Here is a 22,341-nt window from a genome sequence, read left to right on the forward strand (position 1 = left end):
TAAACATCCCCCATATACAATAAAAATAAGTGGCCAATCCTTGCAATATAATATTTTGGTGGAATAACTTAATCTTTACAGTATATTTTGACTAACTGGAGGTGGATTTAGAGGATAGTATCAGGAGTTGTCCTTACCTCTGATCCATTTCTGATCCAATTCCCTTTACCCCCAGACTTATTCTGTTCATTTAGCAGGAATCTCTATCGTTTACTATCACCTAATGCCCTGGTCATGTGACGCACAGGTTCACAGCTCATTACAATATATGATTATGCAAATTAGCTGTTTACAAAAAAAACTGTTCTTCTGGTGTCAACTCTTGAAAGCTAGCACTGCTATGAGTCAATGTTCGAACCCCTTTAAACAGGCCTTGGAACCTGAATGTTGGGCAGCCATATTGCATCTCACAAAATAGGCTACAGTGACATGGTCCAGTGTATTCATGAGCTAAACGTTTTTCAATGATTCAGGGCTGCAATAAGGAGTCAATTGGGCACTAAATTTTAGTTGGATGGGAACTGGACCTCAGTTTTACTGAACATATCATATTCTAAAAGTTGATTTGTAACTCACTGGATTGAGGTAGGTGGTAGATTAGTGGGGTCTGACTGTTACCACCCTTACTAATCATGAGACCAAAGATCTAAAGGTCCTATGTTTGGTGTGATCAATAGTGCCACAAAGACACTGCCATATATTCATCTCTATGGGGCTACCATAGAGAAGTCAAGTACAGGAGAGGCCTAAGTTGAGGCGAGCACAACAATGCAAACTGAGAACTCCGTCCCCATGATCATGATGACAGCGATCACACTCTAATCTAACAGTTATCCACTATCCAGAGAATAAGGGACTCACCCCTCTCTTTGTAGTGGTTAAACCCAGAAGACTGATCTGCAGTAAGCTGGGCTGACCACTACACGGGAAATGGAGCTTCCTGTTTCAATCGCTATATAGCAGCTACTATGAATGGCTGATATGCTGGAGTGCTGGGTGTTGTGTTTCCCACCAGTCTGATGCTATTAATAGAGATGAGCGAATCACGAAATTTTTTAAAAAAGAATCAGTTTAGGTCCGAATCGAATTGGTCCAGACCAATGTTTCTCCTATTGTTTTGTACAGGGGTATTTTATATGTTTTTGTTTGTTTGTTTTCTTCTTTGTCATTTTGTGAATTTTTTTTACAAATTTTTCATGACGCTGCCTTCACAATACCATATTAAGGGGCCGTGATCTGGCTGCACAACTGGATCATGGCCCCATAGATGTCTATTACACCGGTCATGGTGTGAAGAGCACACTGGCCCACGTTTTTTAAAGCCTTTGCACCAGTTTTCTGTCTAACTTTGCACTAGAAAGAATGTTCAAATTGCTTGTACATGTATTTAAAGGGAACCTGTCATTAGAAATTAACCTAATAAAAACACTACCAGTATGCTTTGAAGCAGCTTAATACCTTTTAGATCATGTTTTTTGCATGACCCAGTGTGGTGACATCATCCAGAAAATGAACTGTACATTGGTTGTATAAAGTCATTGAGGAGGAGAGCTCTGCACTGATGTCCAGCCCTCCCTATCACTGAATGTCTCCACCCCTGTGATTGACATCATAAACCAGACTTCAGGAAATCTGAATGCAGGATCATCAATTACAGAGTAGGGGGCATTTTGAGGTAAGGAGAGCTTGACTTCAGTGTCAAACTCTCCAACTCCTTGACTTCTTATAACCAAATTACATCCCACTTCAAAGTATGATGTCACCACACTGGGCCATGAAATAGACATGATCTAGGAGGTGTTTAGCTGCTTGAAAAAATACTGGTAGTGGATTATTTCTGCTGACAGGTTCCCTTTAAGGATTGTCAGCGACAGAAATACCGCGTAAGCTCGAGTATAAGCCGTTTTTTTCAGCACAAAAAATGTGCTGAAAAACTCAAACTTGGCTTACACTCGAGTCAAGAAAAAAAATAAAGTCAAAACTCACCTTTCCGACGCCCCCTTGTAGGTCTTCTCTTGTGTGGTAGACAGGTCCGTGTGCGCCGGGACATGCAGAAGATCACAGCTTGTGGGCTGGAGCATTACACAGACCTGCTGCTGCTGAACCAAAGAAGAGAAGACCTGCGGGGGGCGTCGGAAAGGTGAGTTTTGACTTTATGTTTTTTAGGAATTGGGCAAACTGGTGCTTTTTACAGGGGCAGGGGGCTGGTTATATTGGGGGAATGCTGACTGACTATAGGGACAGGGGGTTGGCTGACTATAGGGACATGGGGCTGGCTGACTATAGGGGCAGGAGCTGGCTATTTCCAGGAGCAGAAGGCTGGCTGTATACAGGGGAAGTTGGTTATATACAGGGGCATGGGGCTGGCTATATACAGGGGCCTGGCTATATATAGCTGTAGGAGACTGGCTATATACTGGTGGAATTCTGGCTGGTTATATACTGAGGACAGGGGGCTGGCTATATACTTGGGTGGCTATATACTATGAGGCTTATATTTCGATCAGCTTATACTCGTGTATATATACGGTATCTGTGGCAGCGGGTATAGTCCTGCTGCAGAAATTTTTTTGTGGCCCACTGTGTCTTACTGTGAATTAATTGGGATTCTGTGCCACAAACTATAGAGATGCTTCTATTTTTGGCTTGATTTGTGACATTCAGCTTCCTATGGAGAGTGTAGGGATTACATTCCCATCCATTCTCCACTCGGCCGTGGGCTTTGCCCGGCTAACAGTTGTGTGAATGGGTGTTTGAACAAAGGTTACGGTTAGCATTAGAGTTAACCCTAATGCTAACCCTAGTCCTAATGCTAACTCAAATTAAAAGAAAATAAACAAAACAAGATAAAAAAAAATCTATTTTTTAGGTTATATACCAATTTCCAGGACAACTGGAGCAACAATGGTCCATCTAAAATGAATCAGAAAAAATTTGGATTCAAATCTGTGCCGGAAAATTTGCAGATTTGTACAGGCGGTCCCTAGGTTACGTACAAGATTTTTTAGACTTGTTCTAAAGTTGAATTTGTATGTAAGTAGGAACAGGTATATTTTATCATTGTAACTATAGGCAAAATTTATTTTGTCCCTGTAACTATTGGATTTTCAAAATTTTGTGCTGCCATGGCACCAACGATTGTCAATAAAGCTTCATTACAGACACTTTACAGCTGATCATTGCAGCCTGGGACTATAGTAACATCCAGAGAGGTCACCAGAGGTCACAGGGGTCGGAGATCCGTCTGTAACTAGGGGTTGGGTTTTACTTAAGTCGGGGACCACCTGTACTGAATCTACAAATTAACGAATAGATTTGCTCATCTCTTGTTTTCAATATTTGTTAACGTGAAATGTCCTTTGAATATCATGTGCCCCACATATAGTGACCCTTAGACACAAGTTAGACACACCGATTCCACACAAGTGTATACAGAAGCCTCAAAGAAAGGAATCACGTCCATTTTATATTAATTCAAAGAAAGAAAAAAAAAAGAAAACAAAGAGGAGATACGCAAGAAGCAAGGAGATGCTGATGAGAGATACCACCTCCCCATCACATCTTAAAAACAAAGCAAACGATGCTTCTGTTGTTTGACCGAACGTATTCTCGCTTAGCACTTTTGACATCAGAGTTAAAACAAATACAGCTTCTGTGGAGAAAAATATCCAGGTATCAAAGAGGAAAAACAGAATGAAACGCCTGAAGGGAATAAATGTGGAGGCCATGCTCGGGTAAAAACCGAGCCTGGGTCCACACCTCTGTTTTTAAGAAAGTGTAATAAAAATACAAATTACAAGTGAAACACTCAACATCTCCAATGCTGATTTGTTGTGTCCCGCACTCCACCAAGTCTCGTCCACCAAGTCCTCTGAGCACGAAAGACCTCCTCTGTGCAAGACGGATCTCGCTTCAATGCCCTTATCACGCGATCAAGTTCAGTTCCGATAGTAGCAAGGCCCTTGAGTCAGATGGCTGGATAGCTCCTCGGAATTTCGAGGAAATTAAGTAAAAAGGATATGTTTCCACCGGAAAATGGTAACATACGCTTTATAAGAGGTTCAGAGGATAGCATCTGTTTGCTTCACACACTAAAACGAGAACTCAAGATTTTTCGAAAGAAACTTTTTGAAAGAGGCCGTTCAAAGGGATATTGCTACCCCTTCCCGTCCATCCAGGTATGGGAAAGACAAAAAAAACAAACTAGATTTGTAGATGAATAATGTAGGGTATCAAATGCATAATTCAATCTCCACGACATTGGTCGCCATGATGGTGGTTGAGCCCAAGCATAGTCCATCTGATGTTGGTGACATTCCTATGATTGCTGGCGATTTTGTGTATTTTTTCTTTTATTTTTTTATATTATGACTGTATTAATGTGAACATTCAAATAATACCACTAAACAGTGCATGGTGGTTTAGGTAGGTCTCCATACCCTCCAGAAAATCCACATGGTAACCAGGTTTTGTAGAAGTTTTTCATTAGATTCATTGGGTTGGCAAGCTGAAAGATATGTAGCTGGATCCTCATCTGCTTGGGTCTTGAATAGATATGCCTTTATATGCAGTCATACATGCTCCTGACTTCAATGGTCTCAAGTGCTTCTGGCGCACTGTTGATTAGCGGACCGGTGCCGTCAAGTATTGATAGTCATGGCTTAAAGTTGTGATCACAATAGCAAGTACAGACAACTGATGTCTACTGAGATGTATCTCTCCACTGGATGGTTGTCCACCACCTCATGTATTTTCTTTTAAGTGGTCCTGTAATCTTGGCCACTGTAACATGACACATAGGTCTACTTCCATCTCTGATGCTGTGGATGGTTGAGTCTTTCCTGTTTCTTGACTATTCCTCTGACTTTATATGTACAACTGTTGCATCTCATCGTGAATCTTTACTCTCTGTTCTTCATGGTTCTTGCTGAAGAAGACACCCAATTCAATACATATGAAGGACATTCCAGTGTTGTATCTCCTAACCTTGAAGGAAAAGGCAGGAGAATGCGCGCCCAAATTTATTCAGAAAGCTAACACAGGAAAAGATACGGAAAAAAAAGGAACAAAAACAAGAAAAAATATTCCTCTAAAACAATTGAATATACTAAGAGTTGATGAGCTGAACCGTTGTGGGACGAGTCTCTATTGATAACATTCAAGTGTCCAGCCCACAGGGTCGGTTCTCTTCTCTTCCCCGATCAGCTCTTTATTGCAGTTACTGTCTCGTAGATTTGCCACAGGTGGCAAAAAAAGAACAACGAAAAGAAAATAACAAAAAATAGATCTTTGAGTGACTGCGAAAAGTCCATAAAATGTGTCCTTTGTGTTTTTGGCACTGGAAGGGGGCGAAGGTCATCATTGCTTCACTAGTCAGTGTGAAGTCTGCTGGTATTATAATCCAGTTGCTCCTAGGGCCATACCTGCACTGTGGCTCATACATGGAATTGTCTGCATGGGTTTGGGGAAGTCGTGACTGACCACTCTTCCGTTTTCTCCGCTTCCTCCTGCGGTGGAGGGTCTTGGTAAGGTTGCCATTCGGACCGTCTCTGTGACCGTTTGCTGCGGAATTAAACAGAAACCCTTTTGAGGAGGAGAGGGGGGTTATACCCCTGTCCTTTCTGATATATAACATTTCACAACATTGATATTTTTTTTTCTAGACATCTTTTAACAAAAAACCTTTTTGCCTCCACAAGTCTAGAATGACAAGTAAGTAATAATTCAAAAATTCTCCTTAGTTTTTTTTTTAACTTTGGGGGAAAAATGGCTTCCCTACATCAATTTTCTACAGACTTGGCTAGACCTTAGAATATACCATTCTGCCAAATTTAGGAGGCCCAAAATTTGTGTTTACAGTAGTCTGCAACCTGGCTGAGAAATTAAAACACGCCTATGTGCCTTTGTTTTTAAAGGGACTGATTTTTTGAGACATTTTTTATGTTAGGTCCTTAACTACAACAGCATACTACAGCATCTAGTTGTAGTATGTTGGAAAAAACAAGAAATGTTACATTTCCTGCAGCACTCCCAGAGGGAAACTGAAGCATTACAACAAATTCATGGGTCCTCCAGAATCAGGAACTCTCTTTCCAGGTAAAGATGTCCTTTCCCTATTTTCACCAACTTAATCTCCTCATATGATGTATTAGGTGCTGCTCCAATCTAAGAATATTTTTCCTATTTAAGCAAAAATTGGAGACAGGGAATGCACAAGGACATATGTGTACGTATAAGCCAGTATCAAGCGGCTGGTAGTAAGTCCTGTGCAGATTATCACATCCAATATTTTTCCTACCCTCTACTTTCCCCCAAGTAATCATTATTGTTTGTATCAACTCTCGACTTTCTGATAAGTAGAGGCAGACCCCTGACATTTTTGATAATTCTGACCTATAGTAAGAAGAGGCCATCAATATCATATTGATGGGGCTTCCACACCAAGAGCCTACATGGAACACCCATTGAAAGAAGTTCAACACCAGGACTACATAAGGATGGAGCTGTATGTAGATGACACCATCCATTGTGTAGAGGTTGTTCTGAGGTACTGCAGCTCATCTGCTCAATTTAGTGGACAACATAATACCCTATCCAGTCATTGAAGGTCTGGTCAAAGGGCAGCTGGTGACCAGGAGTATGAGCATCGAGCAGGGGTATTGGTTTCTAAAATATGTCTATGCAATTTCCAGGTTAAGTTCTAAAGGCCTTTCATTACTGTAAATGCAATCTGACTAGTCATAGAATGTCAAACAAAGAAACAACACACAGTATATTACACTCTGTATCATAAAAGAAAGTTAATTTGGAACAGAGGGGTTTCAAAAGACATGAGATACGATGCCACCTTCATCTTTTTGGATTCACTCCTCGACTTGTAACAGAACTCGATAAGTGCAACCAGCATGGCCAGTCCAAGACCTCCGATCAGGATATAGAAGACTCCCGCCACATTGCTGAGGCTTAGTGCACTCGTTTTATCCTAGAACCAGAGACAGAAGATAGGAATAGGGGAAGAGGTAGGGGAAGAATGTGTTATAGAAGCAACAAATACGTTGAAGACATCTCCGATTTTCTCACCATTCTCAAATGCCATTCCCCATGTCAACAAGTCAGAAACATACATCAGACAGCACCACCATCGAGCACCTTGATGCCTACTGGGATCCACAGTTGGCAGTAGAAGTTTTAAGCTTTTTGGACATGGCTTGTATACTCTTAAAGAACATTCTTGGATAATCTTGAGGGGATAGTTATTCTGAATCTCAGAATAAACAGAAATGACTTTGGTTTGGGAATTACATCATTTTTATTTTTAAAGACCATGCGACAATAGTAAACTTGTGTCAGCACGAGAGGGGGCAGCCATTAAATCTTCAGCCTGTTAAAATTTGTTGAGCAAAGCAGTAAATCCTAAAGCCGATTTATAACTAGAATAAAAGCTGTCTCCAAAGACTTTACCTACTTTATTAAGATCTCAAAAGGTTTCTCAGGTATTTAAAGCAGTAGTTCACAGCTGGGACAATGAAATATTTACTGTCTCGAAGGGATTATCCATTTTGGATTCAGGAATTTTAAAATTCAAAAAGTTCAAAAGTGTTCTGGCCCAATTTTGACACCAGTTCCTGCCTGGTGTAGAACTGTGCTATAGCCTGCATCTGGATCTGGTGCTGGCTATAGCTAAATCATAGGTCAGTCTGGCTCCACTCCACTTGTGTTTAGAGGGTATTCAGGTGTACGAAACACGATAAATCCCCCCTCCCCACTGTCCTATCTCCATTTCCTACATCACTATTTACCAATCATCTGTTTGACTTATTTTTTTCACTTCTTTATATCTGAAACCTATACCTGCATTTGATCTTTTTATAAATCTACCACCACTCAAACAATACATATAATGTTTTTGACTTTTTTCATAATTTTTTGAAAAATATCAATAAAGCCTTTTCAATATATATTTATAGTAATCTTTTGCTAGAGATTTTATAGTAACTACTCATTTCACATCTCTTATCTTTCACATTTCCTCTCGTGAAATAAACTCTCAACATGTGACGATGGTAGGCAAGCACCAGATGGGACTATTTGGTGCCCCCTCCACACCAAGTAAGCATGAAGGGATGTGAAGGGCCAGAGTATTCCCCCATGCCTGCGGATTACCTATAGCCATGAACTGGGACAGGCTATAGTGCAATTCTACACCAGGCACAACACTGGTGTATAATTCTCCGATGGCATAACCGGCCACCGGCTTGGGCCTCCTGATAGTTCTGGCATGTTGGGAGGGGCAAACAATGCACCAGCCTAAGATATATTCCTCCCATTGAATGCCATTGGTTTGTTGTCTTAGTTAGTTGTCTTGGCATCAATATGACATGGGTCTAAGACACTGAAAATATAGAAATCGTGTTGAGTTTTAATAAATTAGTATTTTTTTAAAACAGTTCTGGGTTATTATCTGTGTAAAATTTGTCCGTCTTTCAGTTGTGAACCATTGATTCATCTACCGTTTTATTAAAGAACATGGTCATCAAACTTAATTTTTTAGAGCGATACTTCCCTCCGGCCCTGAATCATACCACCATGTCAAAAAGGCTTAGCATCTGCCATACACAACCAAACCGTACCAAATCATTACCGTATTTGCACATTCTCCCACCTTCATCATTGCATCGCAAAACCCACCTCCCTCCAGAAGACAATAGCTTTGACTTTACGCATGCACCCAATGCTGCCCAATGAACACAGTAGTCCCACCATCTTTATTTTTGGGGCCTTCTTAATATACTCGAAAATGTAGAAGAACCTGGTGAATTGATATGTGTTTGTGAATGTCTTAGGCTTTGTTATTATTAGTAGTCCTATATTTTTAGTAATCAATGTTCTCAATTTTATATACAGATAGTTTTAATTCAATAGTATTAGTACTATGCGATTTAGTGTTAAACCCGATATGTTTCTGTAGAGCGATTGCTGGTGACTCCCGATTGAACATGCAATGTGAAAATAATCTTCTTGGAAATGCTTACGACCTGAAGAAATGAAAAAAATATATTGATCTTTTTGAACTGAAGCAAGAACATGAAAATAGGATTATAGCACATAAAATAAAAGGGATGATGAGAATAGAACACAAAGTAAAAATAACATTTATTATTTGTGTTACATGTGTTTTTCTGGGAATAAGTTGTATATTATGGCTACGGTTAAAGAAGAGAACAACAGTGGGAGTCATTTGCAGTAGGTGTAACTGACAATAGCTCAGAATACTTCTGGATGCTACTTTGAGTATCAGCTGAGGCACCTAATTTTACCACAAAAAAACCAGAAAACATATTGGGCTCATTTACTTACCTGGTCCAGTCGCGATCCAGCGGCGCGTTCTCCAACGAGGATCCGGGTCTGCCGGGATTCACTAAGGTCCGTGCGCCCGAAGTCCACCAGATGTCGCTGCTGTGCCGAGGTCCACCGGAGTTCACCTTCTTCTCCTCGGTGCTGATCTTGTGACACAATTTTTTAAAAAAAATACCGTGTTTTTTCTGAATCCGTCAAGTTTTCCAGCGGCCAGGCGTCGATGCAACGGATTTCCGTCGTGTGCAAGCCGGCGTCGATGCGACACAATCCGATCGCATGCGCCAAAAACCCGGGGCAATTCAGGGACAAACGGCGCAAAATGGTAATATTCGGGAAACCCGGCGATTCGGCCCCTTAGTAAATGAGCCCCATTGACTTGAGTTAATAAGCCAAGGGTGTGAAATGCATTAGTCACAGCCTCACCTCACTAATAAAATGCCCAGCAGCAGCCACTATAATAATGAAATGCCCAGCAGCCTCCCCCAGTAATTAAATGCCCAGCAACCTACCCCAGTAATGTAATGCCTGACAGCCACCCCAGTAATGAAATGACCAGAAACCTCCCCCAGTAATGAAATGCCCAACAGCCTCCCTCAGTAATAAAAATACCAAGCAGCCTCCCCCACTAATTAAATGGCCAGCAGCCTCCTCAGTATTGAAATGCCCAGCAGCCTCCCCCAGTAATGAAATGCCCAGCAGCCTCCCCCAGTAATGAAAGGCCCAGCAGCCTCCCCCAGTAATGTAATGCCCAGTAGCCTCCCCCAGTAATAAAATGGCCAGAAGCCTCCTCCAATAATGAAATGCCCAGCAGCCTCCCCTAGTAATGAAATGCCGAGCAGCCTCCCCAGTAATGTAATGCCCAGTAGCCTCCCCCAGTAGTGAAATGCCCAGCAGCCTCTCCTCACTAATGAAATGTCCAGCAACCTCCCCTGACTAAGAAAATGCCGGCAGCTTCCACCACTAATGAAATGCCCATCAGCCTCTCCCAGTAATGAAATGCCCAGTTACCTCCCCCACTAATGATATGCCCAACAGCCTTTACCAGTAATGAAATTCCTAGCAGCCTTCACCTGTATAAATGCCCAGAAGCCACCCCCAGTAATGAAATGCTCAGCAGCCTCCCCACTAATGAAATGCCCAGAATCCCCTTGTTATATAAAAATGTGTTATATATTCGCACTTACCTCCGACACTCCCTGCAGATCCTCTTCCCTCTCAGCTTACTGTGTAACAGCAAGGGTAGAGACAGGTCCATGCGCTTTTCCTGTGCATACTTTGATGTCATCATGCGGTGACAAGGCTCATCATCGTATGGCGAGCAGAATGCATGGACCCATCTCTACCTGAGCTGTTACGCAGGAAGCTGAGAGAGAGGAGGTGCTGAACTTCTGAGGTAAGTATAAGGCAAATGGGGCTTTTTCGGGAACAAATATTGTGCTGGAAAACTCGGCATATACTTGAGTATATACAGTATATTGGAAACACTTATGGGCTCTTTTTTGAGAATACAGTCAAAACTGTATTTATACTGTCCTCCAACCAGACAGAGATGGATAGATACTTGCTCTAGCTGCCCATGTGATGCTGTGCTAAAGCATCAGAGAATTGCTAATTGACAGCATAGAAAAATAAGAAGAGGAAGAAGTTATATGCATGGCCTAACATGCTGGATGGAGTTCAATTCCAAAAAGAAGGTTGGAAATTACATCCATAGAGATTTCTTGGCCCATTATTATGGCAGTCTAAAGAATGGACATCACCTTTGGCAGAATTCTTTATTATTAGTGCAGTGAAACTGAAAACGAAGTGTGGGTTTAACATTTCTAGAAATGGGACATTTATCTGGAGGTTTACGATTAATATTTAGATATGATTGATGGCATCATAAGGGGAGAGATGGCGAATGTCTACAAGGGGTTGTTGTTCTAAGGCTACATTCACACGACCGTATGATTTCTCCAGTCCCGTATTTACGGGCCGTATAAACGTGACGTTTTTCATCCGTATGCAGCACGTATGTAACCCGTATTTTATACGTCCCCATAGACTTCTAGGGCATACGGAACTGAAATACGGGAGAAAATAGGACATGCTCTATATTTTTATATGGCCAGTATATGGTACGGTATGGAACGGTGTTACCAACGGCAATACAAATGGTCAGACGTATTGTCCATTGAAATGAATGTGGCCGTATATAATCCGTAAAAAAACGGTACAGTACGGATACGGCCTTTTTCATACGTCCGTGTGAATGTAGCCTAATACTGTAGTATTACAGTTTCGACTTGCATTGACCTTAACCATCACTTTGGTCTTCCAGCCCATTCTTCCTCTTTTTGCTAGATATTGTTGATGGATTAAAATCTGCAACTTCTAGTTGGACTGACATCATTCCGATCTTTTATGTACAATCCAAAAATGTCTTCAAGGAGACTCCAGTCAAAGCTGATTCATTGGGCCTGAAGGGAGGAGCATGACTCTAGGTTCTAGCAAGGTTCGTGTTATACAATGAAAATGAATTATGCCCCTCCCTTCAGGCCCTGAACCATGTATTATCCAATGACTTATCTTCAACTGGAGTGTTCCTTTAACTAGAAGGAAGTTCTCTATGACCAGCTATCCAGAAGTACTGATGCTGAAATTCTACAGACTCTTCCTATTGCAAATGAGCCCTAAATTGGATTGTGTTTCATGTGATATGAACATATAGAAATGGAATAAGAAATGGATTGTTTAGGCAATGGCTCCATTTTTGGTCTGGACTATAACCTTATCTCACCAAAAGTTAAAAAAAAAAAAATAATAATTTTAAAGCCAAAATCAACTGTAAAAAAGGATCAGTGGTTACATGAATATGATGTTGTAGTACATATAGATGCAACTGCTGCAAGGCTTTTTCAATCTAATGCCTTAAACCGTTCACCTATAGTATTCTATGAAGAACAATAAAGATTAATAATCTATATAGCTCGAGTGCAGTTGCCTCAGTTTAATTACTTTTGATACATTTAGCTAAATTAATCCTGATGCTAAATTCAAAAATGTTGGAGAACTCATCTAGAAGGTGGTAGACCTCTACCATATGGCAGTCCTCATTAGAGAAGCACACAGCAGGTCTTGTCCCGAAAGCCTTGGAAATTGTTGTTGCCGTAGAGGTGATTTCCTATGAGAAACCATTGAAGGCGTTGTCCACTTTAAGCAGATTAAAGCAAATAATTAATATTGTTTGTGCAATGAAAATTTCCCGTATATACTCGAGTATAAGCTGAGTTTTTCAACACAAAAAACATGCCGTAAAACCCTAACTATAACACTAAAACTGTAATCACCTTCCCAACGACCCCGCAGGTCCTCTTTTTCTTCGGCAATCCGTTTCACTGTGTGGTGCTGTTGTATGCATCATGACGTCGGCCATTTGCTGACATCATAGTGTGTGCTAATGGCAGCGCAAACACTGGCTAGCTATATATACTGGGTGGAGGCTGTGACCAATGAATTTCCCACCCTAGGCTTATACTCGAGTCAATAGGTTTTCCCAGTTTTTTGTGTTAAAATTGGGTAGATTGGCTTATACTCGGGTCGGCTTATACCCGAGTATATACAGTATTACATTTCTAATATACTTTCTGTATACATTTATCATGGTTTTCTATTTTGTTTATTAACAGGAAGCTTCATCATTTACTTCCTGTTGATAAACGCCGATCCATGCTCACACAGCTTTGATGACACTGGGGCACATTTACCAACAACATTGCAAACTGAACTATATGCAATTTGCCTGTGAAGTGTGCAGGGTGCGCCAGGTTAAGGATTTCTGATGTCCGTTCTTCATGAATCTGGTACCCTCGGCACAGCTCCGAAAGAGTGCACCACTTTTTTTGGTGCACCTTTAACATGGAGCGCGCAACACACTTCTGGACTTTAAGACTGAGCACTGGAACGCCCCCTAATTTGTGTCACATGATGACTACTGCAGCTGCGCCACAAAAGGGTCATGTGGAACACAAATGTGTCTCGGACACTTCTTAAATACCTGTGCAAGCAGTTTACTCTGGAAAGTAATCCAACAGAAAACTGGCGCATGACCCTTAGTAAATGTGCCCCACTGTGTGTTATAATGAGCCATACACCTGTGTGACATCACGTGACAATGGACCGGTGTTTATCTACAGGAAGTAAATGTTGAAGCTTCCTGTTGCATGACCTCAAGCAGACAACAAGGAGATATCTTGGAATCCATGAACAATTGATACAGAAAGTGCATTGGAAAAACTTATAGCTTTTACTTATACAAATAATATCAATTATTTGCTGGAATGTGCTTAAAGTGGACAATCCCTTTAAGGGTGAATGGCATTGAATGGTAAGTATTTGGAACATAGGTTATACTCTGGCTGTTACTAAAATGTAGCTCCACTTAGAGGAAAATCAGGTTAGCCGGCCATCTAATGTGTATGGGGTCTCCCAACTCTCTACCAACTCTTCCCCGATTGCATAATGTTGGGGAATCAACTGCCCAATCCTTTCATGTCAGGAGAGTAGCCCCTGCCAGAGGGATCTGAAAGCAACTTTTTCCCTTTTGTCAAAGCTGATCATCATATATATGATGGTTGGGAGTCATAGCTGATGGTCGAAGGCTTGTTTGCTCAACAGCAATGTTACCCATATTGGGGCAATAACACTATGGTTGGCCCTGATATAATGAGATTGTTACAGTTGACACTACATCATAGATATATTCCATAGATATACGGGACTAAAACTGTGAGCTTAGCTGAAATCTTATTGGTGATGGTGAAAAAGCCTAAAAGGGATTTGTAGATTTTTTTTAAAGAAAAACTTTAACCAAATTTTTTTCAATTTTGACAATCCAAAGTGTTCACTGAAGAGTCTTTACATGTTAAAGTGTTAAAAAGCAATTGAAACTGGTCATATTGTATCAAAGTGGTTCACCTCAAGGTGTATAGGCATAATTTGAATGCTTAGTTCCATTAAAAATTTTTTTGTCCCTTTCCATATTTCCATATTTCTGCTAAAGAATCTTGTGAATATTTCAAATTTACAATATGACATGAAACACAATTCATCCCAACATACAGAAATTAAAATAAAGTTAAGAATAAAAAATTGACTAATCAAAAGCAAAGGAAAAAAAAACTGTATTTGTGTTCAGGGAATTTTTTCTGTAGAAAATGAATATTTTATAAAAACTACATTATAAATTAAAAATACTATTTTTAACATTATCCTATATATAACTTTTATCCATAGAGTCCGTTATTATTACAGGTTTATTTTAATTATTTTTAAGGTTCTTGTGTTCAAAATGGCTTCCCTGTATACAACATAACGGTGAGTGTTTTGAAGACATAAGACAATCAGTGCCACAAAATAAAAAAGTTTGGACTGTTGTATTGTTGTATAGGTTCTGGTAGGCTGAGCTGTATTTCCTAGTACTGGGTACTGGGGGGGGGGGGGGGGATAACATTGGGTGGGCATCAGTTTGCAATTAACATCATCGGTCTGTTGTAGCAGATTGTCAGACAGATGTTTTATAATATTGGCTGTAGGATGAAGACTAGAGAGCTCTAGAGACGTGATAAGTGGATGTTTGGACTTGAGCAGTCAAAAGTGCACTTAAAGATCGTATAAAATTATTGGGTAGTAAATTTTACTATGCTGTTAGGATGAATATAGTACAAAGCAGCACATTCAGAATTTAGGTGTAACTGATACGTCGATATCATAGAGATCATTAGTAGAGATGAACCAACATTCGTGTTCGGACATGCAAATTGGAAATATTGCCAGATTGGAGGCCAAACAGCCAATCCGGCAAATTAACGCCCCTAGCAACTAGCTATGGCTATGGCCAGGAGACATATTGCCACCAATCCGGCAACATGACTGAGTTGCCCGACCGAACGTGAACATTGGGTTTGCTCATCTGTAGCCATTGGGCACTCGAGTTTTGGAGATGACTGTTACAAAGATTTAAAGGATTTTTCAAGATTCTTTGAAGGCGTCAGTATTGTCTAAGCATCAAAACACCTACACTTACCACTCTAGAGTAAACATCCACCCATTCACGTTGTCCCTAAAGAGTATCTCCAATCTATGTTTCTGATACCATCACATATATTGTGCACGTGATGGCTAGGGCTAAAGCGTGGTCATATCTTGAAACTAATGTGACCAGCTACTTTCTCAGCCATCACATGTACAATGTGCATGACATGAGAATTGGTGGTCCTAAGGGATACAGAGCCAGTAGACCAAATTGCTGCCACTGGCAATTGGGGGGGGGGGGGGTCGTAGTGTAGTGTTCTTCTATTTTTCGAAATCTAGAATACTCCAAAATTTCAAATTAATAACTTTAACTGCCCCTCCTTTCCACAAGTTTGTATTGCAGATCATCCCAATGTAGGGGATCGTGTCTTAGACATAACAAACAGCCCATAAACTAAATAAAAAACACTTTTTGTAAAATTTGCACACCCCAATTCAAAATTTTTCCTAAAAATGTTTATTTTTTACAAACTAAGAAAAAAATTGTAGACAAAATTAAAAATTGTAATTTCACTTGGAATTGCATAAGAAAACTTGAGTCTAGAAACAAATTTTTTCAAATATAATTCTAAATTTCAACAAAAATAAAACGGCAGAAATTTTTTTTTCAGTTAATTGTAAGAAATGTATTTTTTATGTATAGAATATTTATTTTTTATGTATCGTATTCTATTCCCCTAGTGGTCATATAGATATGTTAAATGTGTTAGTATATGAGAACATTTCTTGAGGGTTAGAACCTCAATATTCCAGTCTTTCTGAGATATTTTAACCAAATAAAATTGTTATTAAATTACAAATTTCGAGAACATCACTGTAGTCTTGCTTGTTCTTTTTTGTTATAGTTGGTTTAAAACTTACTTTGTATGTTATATGATGATTTACTTTTATGTATGTTAAAATTCGGAACTAAACTCCTATTGTATGAACAGTATAATTTTTCTATGCTTTGTAAGCAGGTGGCTTAAATAAAATTTTGTTTAAAAAAATTAAAAATTTCAAAAGGTTTATTTTGATGTCATTCTTTTATTTATTTAATTGCTATTTTTTTTAATAGAACATTATTTTTACATTTTTTTGGGTTATATTTTTTGTTATCGGTTAAATCTGGTATCGGCTTTTTAGTAGGTTAAATGTAAATCGAGTTGTTGAAAGGAACCTGAAACAAATAGACATGGCTTGCTACAGTAAAGAAGTGTCTAAGAAATCAAAACTCTGGTAACGAATCAGAAGGCCCCCCGTAGAATCACGTGATCATTGGTGGGAACTCTGTAATGGGCGTGACTAACCTTACTTCCGGAGTCTTTGCTTCCACATTCCCCTTTATCGTACCACCATTTGCTTTTCAGCTTGTCTAAGACGCCTTGCTCACTGAGTTTCAATACCGCTAGGTTTACAGCACCTCTTCAAACCATGGGAAATAACATAAATAACATCACCAATGTTATTTTATGTTATTCAGTAGCATAGCAACATTTCATTGAGGCATTCATTGACGTATGCGTGAACCATGACAAAGTGATACGCTTCAATACTCTATCAAGCGCCCCCACCCGTACCCTCCATCCCCTAGCACCCCTCTCTTCCAGCCAAGCCAGATGAGTATTAACTATATCACTTTGAGTAACCAGCAACACCCACCCTATGCCGGTGGAAGAACCACTTTTATTTTTTGCACCCGGTGACTTGGTTGCCTAATTTCTTCTCACTTGGCCAACATAGTCAAATTTTGGTGCATTTTATTAAACGGCAGTTATCGATATTTGTCTTCATGACTTAATATAACATTTCGAATAGATAAACTTTTCATATTTTCCCGATTTTGTACTCCATAGACATCATTTACAAAAACATCTGGTGCATGATGGGGCCTTCAAGTATCATTCACATTACTTATGCTCCATAAGTATTTTTTGGATCAAATTTTTTGGATCTGTATACACTATTTTTGTTTGTCTTTGATGTGGCTTCAAGGTATATTTCCATGGAGGCCTACCTGTTAGTAGACGGCACCGGGGCCCTGGCATAAAAGGAGTACCGGGCAGTTGCTGGTTACTATCATGCTGTTTTGTTACCCGCTAGTTTGTTCTTACTGGGGCTGACCTTGGAATCACCTCCCCCGCTGCCGCATTCTCCCTTGTCGTACCACCATTTGTTTTTCAATTTGTCCAATAGCCCCTGCTCGTTCAGTTTTAATACTGCCAGGTTTACTGGATTTCTTTAAAAATGAATAGATAACACTTGATAAGTTACAGCTTGAGAAATCACTCATGAGGTCATGAGACAAAGGATAGGTGAACCAGCTGCAAGTTTCATCCTAGACCACCTCATGCCCCCATCCCTGCTCCAGCTCCGTCACCGCAGTGCATGCAGGTCTTCAGGAAAATGGCATCTTCGAGGGATATTTTGTATGGCTTTAGTTAAATGCTATGTCTGTAATATACATCTCAGGTGTCTGAACCAGTTGTAAGGCAGGCAAGCGTATTGACATGCTAAGTACCGGTAGGTTCACAGCCATGCATGTGAATCCATTCGATGCAGCCATATTCAGCCAGAGGGCTAGCAAGAGTTCCATGATAGCAATATAAAACTACTAACACTGTCTTTAATAGACATATTGGGGCTATTTTTCAGGACTTCTGTACCAGGACACTCTCCTGTGTAAAGTCCCCGGTAAGACCTGTTGTAGAAGTAAAAGCTGTGCAACTATCCACTGGATACATGAATAGGCTGGAGGCTCTTGGCCTAACCGACTGCACCCGGAGGGTCGGCGTGGCTACCTCCGGCGTATGATAAATAACCCCCATTGGACCTCATTTATCAAAAGGGCCTGGGAGAAAAACTGTTTTAGTTGTTCATCACAACCAATTAGAAGTCAACTTTCATTTTATAAATTGCTGTGGGAAAAGAAAAGTTAAGCTCTGATTGGTTCCCCTAAACACCTAGAACAGTTTTTCTCTTATACCCTTTTGATAAATCCCCCCCCCCATTATATGCAGTACTGTTGTACTGTCTAAAACTTGCACCACAAATCTAAATATGGGAAGCTACAATTCTGAATAAAAAGGGACTTAAAAGTAATTAGCAAGTATATGGTCCTGTAGAGTAGGTCCTCTGTTAAACCAATCCTGCAGCCCAATAGGTATTAACCTCTGTATTTTTCGGTGGGAGAAGTTCTGCAAGTTGTACCTGCTCCCCCCACCCCAGCATTAAGACATATTAACATCCACAGGAGACAAATATAATTTTTTTACCCAGTGGAGCCCAAAATACCCTGGTGGTCGTGACATATTGTTAGGTAAAGTTAAGTTAGAAAAAGTTAGGCAAGCGGCTAAGAGGTTCATAGGCGGGGCTGGTGTTAGGGAATGGCAAACTGGGCATTTTTCCAGGGCCCCCTGTCTTAAAGGGGCCCCCTGCTTTTGGACTTTTGTGGGCAGAGGATGTAGTGCTCTTTTAATACCCCTTGGTTAAATGCTCAGATGAAGATGCTTATCATTTATCACCTGTCTATATATCTATCATCTATCTGTCTATAGACAGATCTATATCCTATAATGTGCCTATCTCCTATCTAAATATCTGTATATCTATTATCTATATATCACTTTGTCTAAAACCAGCCCTGTCATAGGCCCCACTCTACCTCATGCTATGAAGGACTCTATGGTCATCTATCTGAAGCCACCAAAGTTTTGAGAAGATCATTATTATTTTTCTAGAAAATTAACTCTTCTTACAATGAATGAGTAACAAAATATTCCTCAAATTCATCCATGATGGTCCAGATAAATATGAATTGGTAGAAAATATACAGGGGGATCATCAAGGGGTGGGACATCTCTGTTTTTCAATATTACTTCTAAGAAAACCTTAAATGGCCGCCAATACAGTTCCACATTTGTTGTCATACATTTTGTGGCTAAATTTGGCAAATTTGGTGAATACAGGCACTGAGGGAAATGAAAAACTATTTTTTCGGCCTTTGGCCACTGTCTGATGTTCTTCAGCTCAAGAGAGTCCACCTTCACATTAAGGGTTATTTCCCCACATTTGTGGATGGTGTATCCTACAGATCGGTGGTCAAATGGTATCAGCTGTTTGGTAGCTGCTCTGGGCCATGGCAACCAATCACAGCTCCCCTTTAAAATATTTATGAGCACTGGTTAAATGAAAGCTCAGCTGTGATTGGTTGTATTGGGCAACTAGAAATATTCTGACTTTCAGACCGCTTAATAAATCTGCCCCAATGTCTACACACCCTACATACTACTTCTTTTGGCTCTCTCCAGTGTGTAGTAAAAAATCTAGGATTGTACTGAAAAAAACAATTCGGTATTGGGGCAGGGTGATCATGTATTGATTGATCTGGATTCGAGGCCATCAAAAAAGGGGTTCAAATGGGGCTATAATCATCCAAGTTGCCCCATGTGAAAAATCATCGCTCGTAATATTATTTGTATCTCATAGCCGTGCCTCGAAGTCTCATTCAACCAATTATGTATTTTTCCCCATTGTCGCTAATAAGTACATTATACACCTGATTAACCCCGACACATAATAATTTCTATGTGACCTTCTAAGGAGCACATTAATTCACGGCGCTAATTTACAAGTTAATGATGAATTTCACTAAAACAATTTCTCTAAACATAACTTTTATTACAACATCGCCGTTGTTAACCTTGGTGACGGAGCTGCAGCCTTGAAAAGCAGCAATGAAAGGGAAATCGATTGCGGCTTTTTTTTTTTACCTAAGGTTTAATAATCTACAGGAGGAAGAAGGATGGATCTTGCAGTGGGGAAAAAAAAAAGAAATACGTGAAACGCTAATTACTGGACAGCCGTAACGGTCAACCGGAATGTTGACCGTCAAGTTCCTTTAAGACCTCCATGTTATCCCTGTTCCTTGGCAGCGGGGGGCTAGGGTGAGGTATTTCATGTTTTGGTAAGCATATAGAGGAGAAATAGAGATTAAACTGGATCACCAATCCTTCTGAGTGATTCTCGAATGACACAGAACACACATACACAAGACCAAACCTTTAGCGATGAGCCTAAGGCTGTAACAGGTGGAACATATGAGATATGAAGGTGAGTCGCAGGGCTTCTGGCTCAGGGTGGGAGACAAGGTCCATCAGCCTTGCAAGGCATGGAGAAAGGATGGGTGAGATGGAGATGGAGAAAAGTAATATGTTACATTTTTTTTAGAATTTCATTTATTTTGGTTAAGTGGTTTGACAACTCTACCAAGTAAAACTCAACAAAGGGAGGTTTCCGGTTCCCCATCGAGCTTGCATCAAACTAGATACTTATTTCCCTTCTGGTCATTGAGGTTTTATTTTTTCCCCACGCTTTTCAGGGGCCACCACTTCTAAATTTCACATCTTGTGTCCCCCCCCCCCCCCAATTCAGCTTTCGTGGTGTCCTCAGAATGTAAATGTAGTCAAAGGTAATGTTAATGGTTGACATAGTCTTCAAGTGAATGGCTTCAAGTCAAAAACAAGCTTCAAAGTAAAATTGATTTTAAGAAGATCTTTCACCACCTCCATCAATCCTAACTCTTTGCATCCTTAAAGGAGTTTTCCCACAAATCAAAGTTAGGCCCAATCCACAGGTTGTGGATCCACAAATTGTCTTAGTGATGAGACCCACACAGATCAAGAAAACGAGGGGTCTGATGGGGTCCCAGTTACCTCAGTTGGACCCCTTATGGGCGGCATGGTGGCTGAGTGAGTAGCACTTCTGCCTTGCAGCACTGGGGTCCTGGGTTCGAATCCCACCTAGATCAACATCTGCAAAGAGTTTGTATGTTCTCTCCGTGTTTGCGTGGGTTTCCTCCGGGTACGCTGGTTTCCTCCCACACTCCAAAACATACTGTTATGTTGTTTAGATTGTGAGCCCCATGGGGACAGGGACCAATTTGACATGCTTTGTGCAGCACTGCGTAATCTGTGTGCGCTGTATAAATAAAGAATTATTATTATTATTATTGTTGCTCCTGGGGAGTAATGGAGCAGATGGCCGCGCATGGCTTGCTCCATTCATCTCTATCGGAGATCTAGAGATGAATGTGGAAGAACAGTCATGCATGACTGTCTGCTCCATTACTCTACCGCAGCAACGAGGGGTCCAACTGAGGTAACTCGGACCCCATCGGACCCTTCATTTTCGTGATCTTCGTTTTCGGGAACCCCACAATCAGCATGTTAGGCCCTATCCTGCAGATTGATTTGTGGGAAAACCCCTTTAAATAATTGTTTTTCGACTAATTCTGGCATAGTTAAAATTTTCCCTCCATCCCCACCATTTCTGAGCAACCATTGTCATTATTTTCATCTCTCCACTGCCAAATCGGTGGTGCATGGTTCCAGCTCAGGACAGTATCCCATGAGCATATTGGAGGTCGCAATTACCCTAATACTATGCTAATGAGCCTATCTCCTGTCAGATTGGTGGTCCTAGACTAAAGCAAATATCCTATCTCCACCAAGATGACAGAAAAGAGCCAAAAAATACTGATGTTGATAGCTCGGGAATGGTAAGGATGGGAGAAATAATTCCAACTATACCAGAATCAGGAAATAAATGTTATAAAAGGGATATAAAGATAAGGTTAGTGAAGGTGGCGGAAATGAATACTCATACAGCCCAGGGCCAATGGCAAGTATTAACCCGCCCCTGGTGGTCAGAACTGGTTACTGCAAGTAAATGAAATGGGACCCAGCTCCATTGTGAGTGTTGGACCTTCACAAATCTGGTATTGAGGAACCAGTCTTAGGATAGGTCATCAATATTTTAACCCCTTTAAGTCTGGATGATGTAGGTGTCGATGGGCAAACCAGAGTTTGTTGCAGCTACAAAATCTGCTTCTATGTTGTAAGGGAACATTATAAAAATACATAAAAAACC

At 40.4% G+C, this 22,341-nt stretch overlaps 1 protein-coding gene across 5 annotated transcripts in view; it reads right to left on the reverse strand.

Moving 5' to 3' along the window:
- Positions 1-3,445: 3,445 nt before the first annotated feature.
- Positions 3,446-22,341, reverse strand: part of GRIA1 (glutamate ionotropic receptor AMPA type subunit 1) — a 178,204-nt gene continuing 159,308 nt past the window's right edge. For 3 of the 5 annotated variants that reach the window (XM_072145540.1, XM_072145537.1, XM_072145535.1), the window contains exons 14-16: positions 17,536-17,650; positions 6,848-6,982; positions 3,446-5,583 (exon numbers count right to left, since the gene is read on the reverse strand). In XM_072145540.1, coding sequence (XP_072001641.1) covers positions 5,395-5,583; positions 6,848-6,982; positions 17,536-17,650 — 439 coding nt within the window. In that variant the 3' untranslated portion in view covers positions 3,446-5,394. Of the gene's footprint in view, positions 5,584-6,847; positions 6,983-16,721; positions 16,837-17,535; positions 17,651-22,341 lie in introns of all 5 variants that reach the window. The other 2 variants (XM_072145539.1, XM_072145536.1) reach the window with 1 other exon arrangement.

This window comes from Engystomops pustulosus, chromosome 4, assembly GCF_040894005.1.
Source record: "Engystomops pustulosus chromosome 4, aEngPut4.maternal, whole genome shotgun sequence".
In the NCBI taxonomy this organism is placed as follows: Eukaryota; Metazoa; Chordata; class Amphibia; order Anura; family Leptodactylidae; genus Engystomops; species Engystomops pustulosus.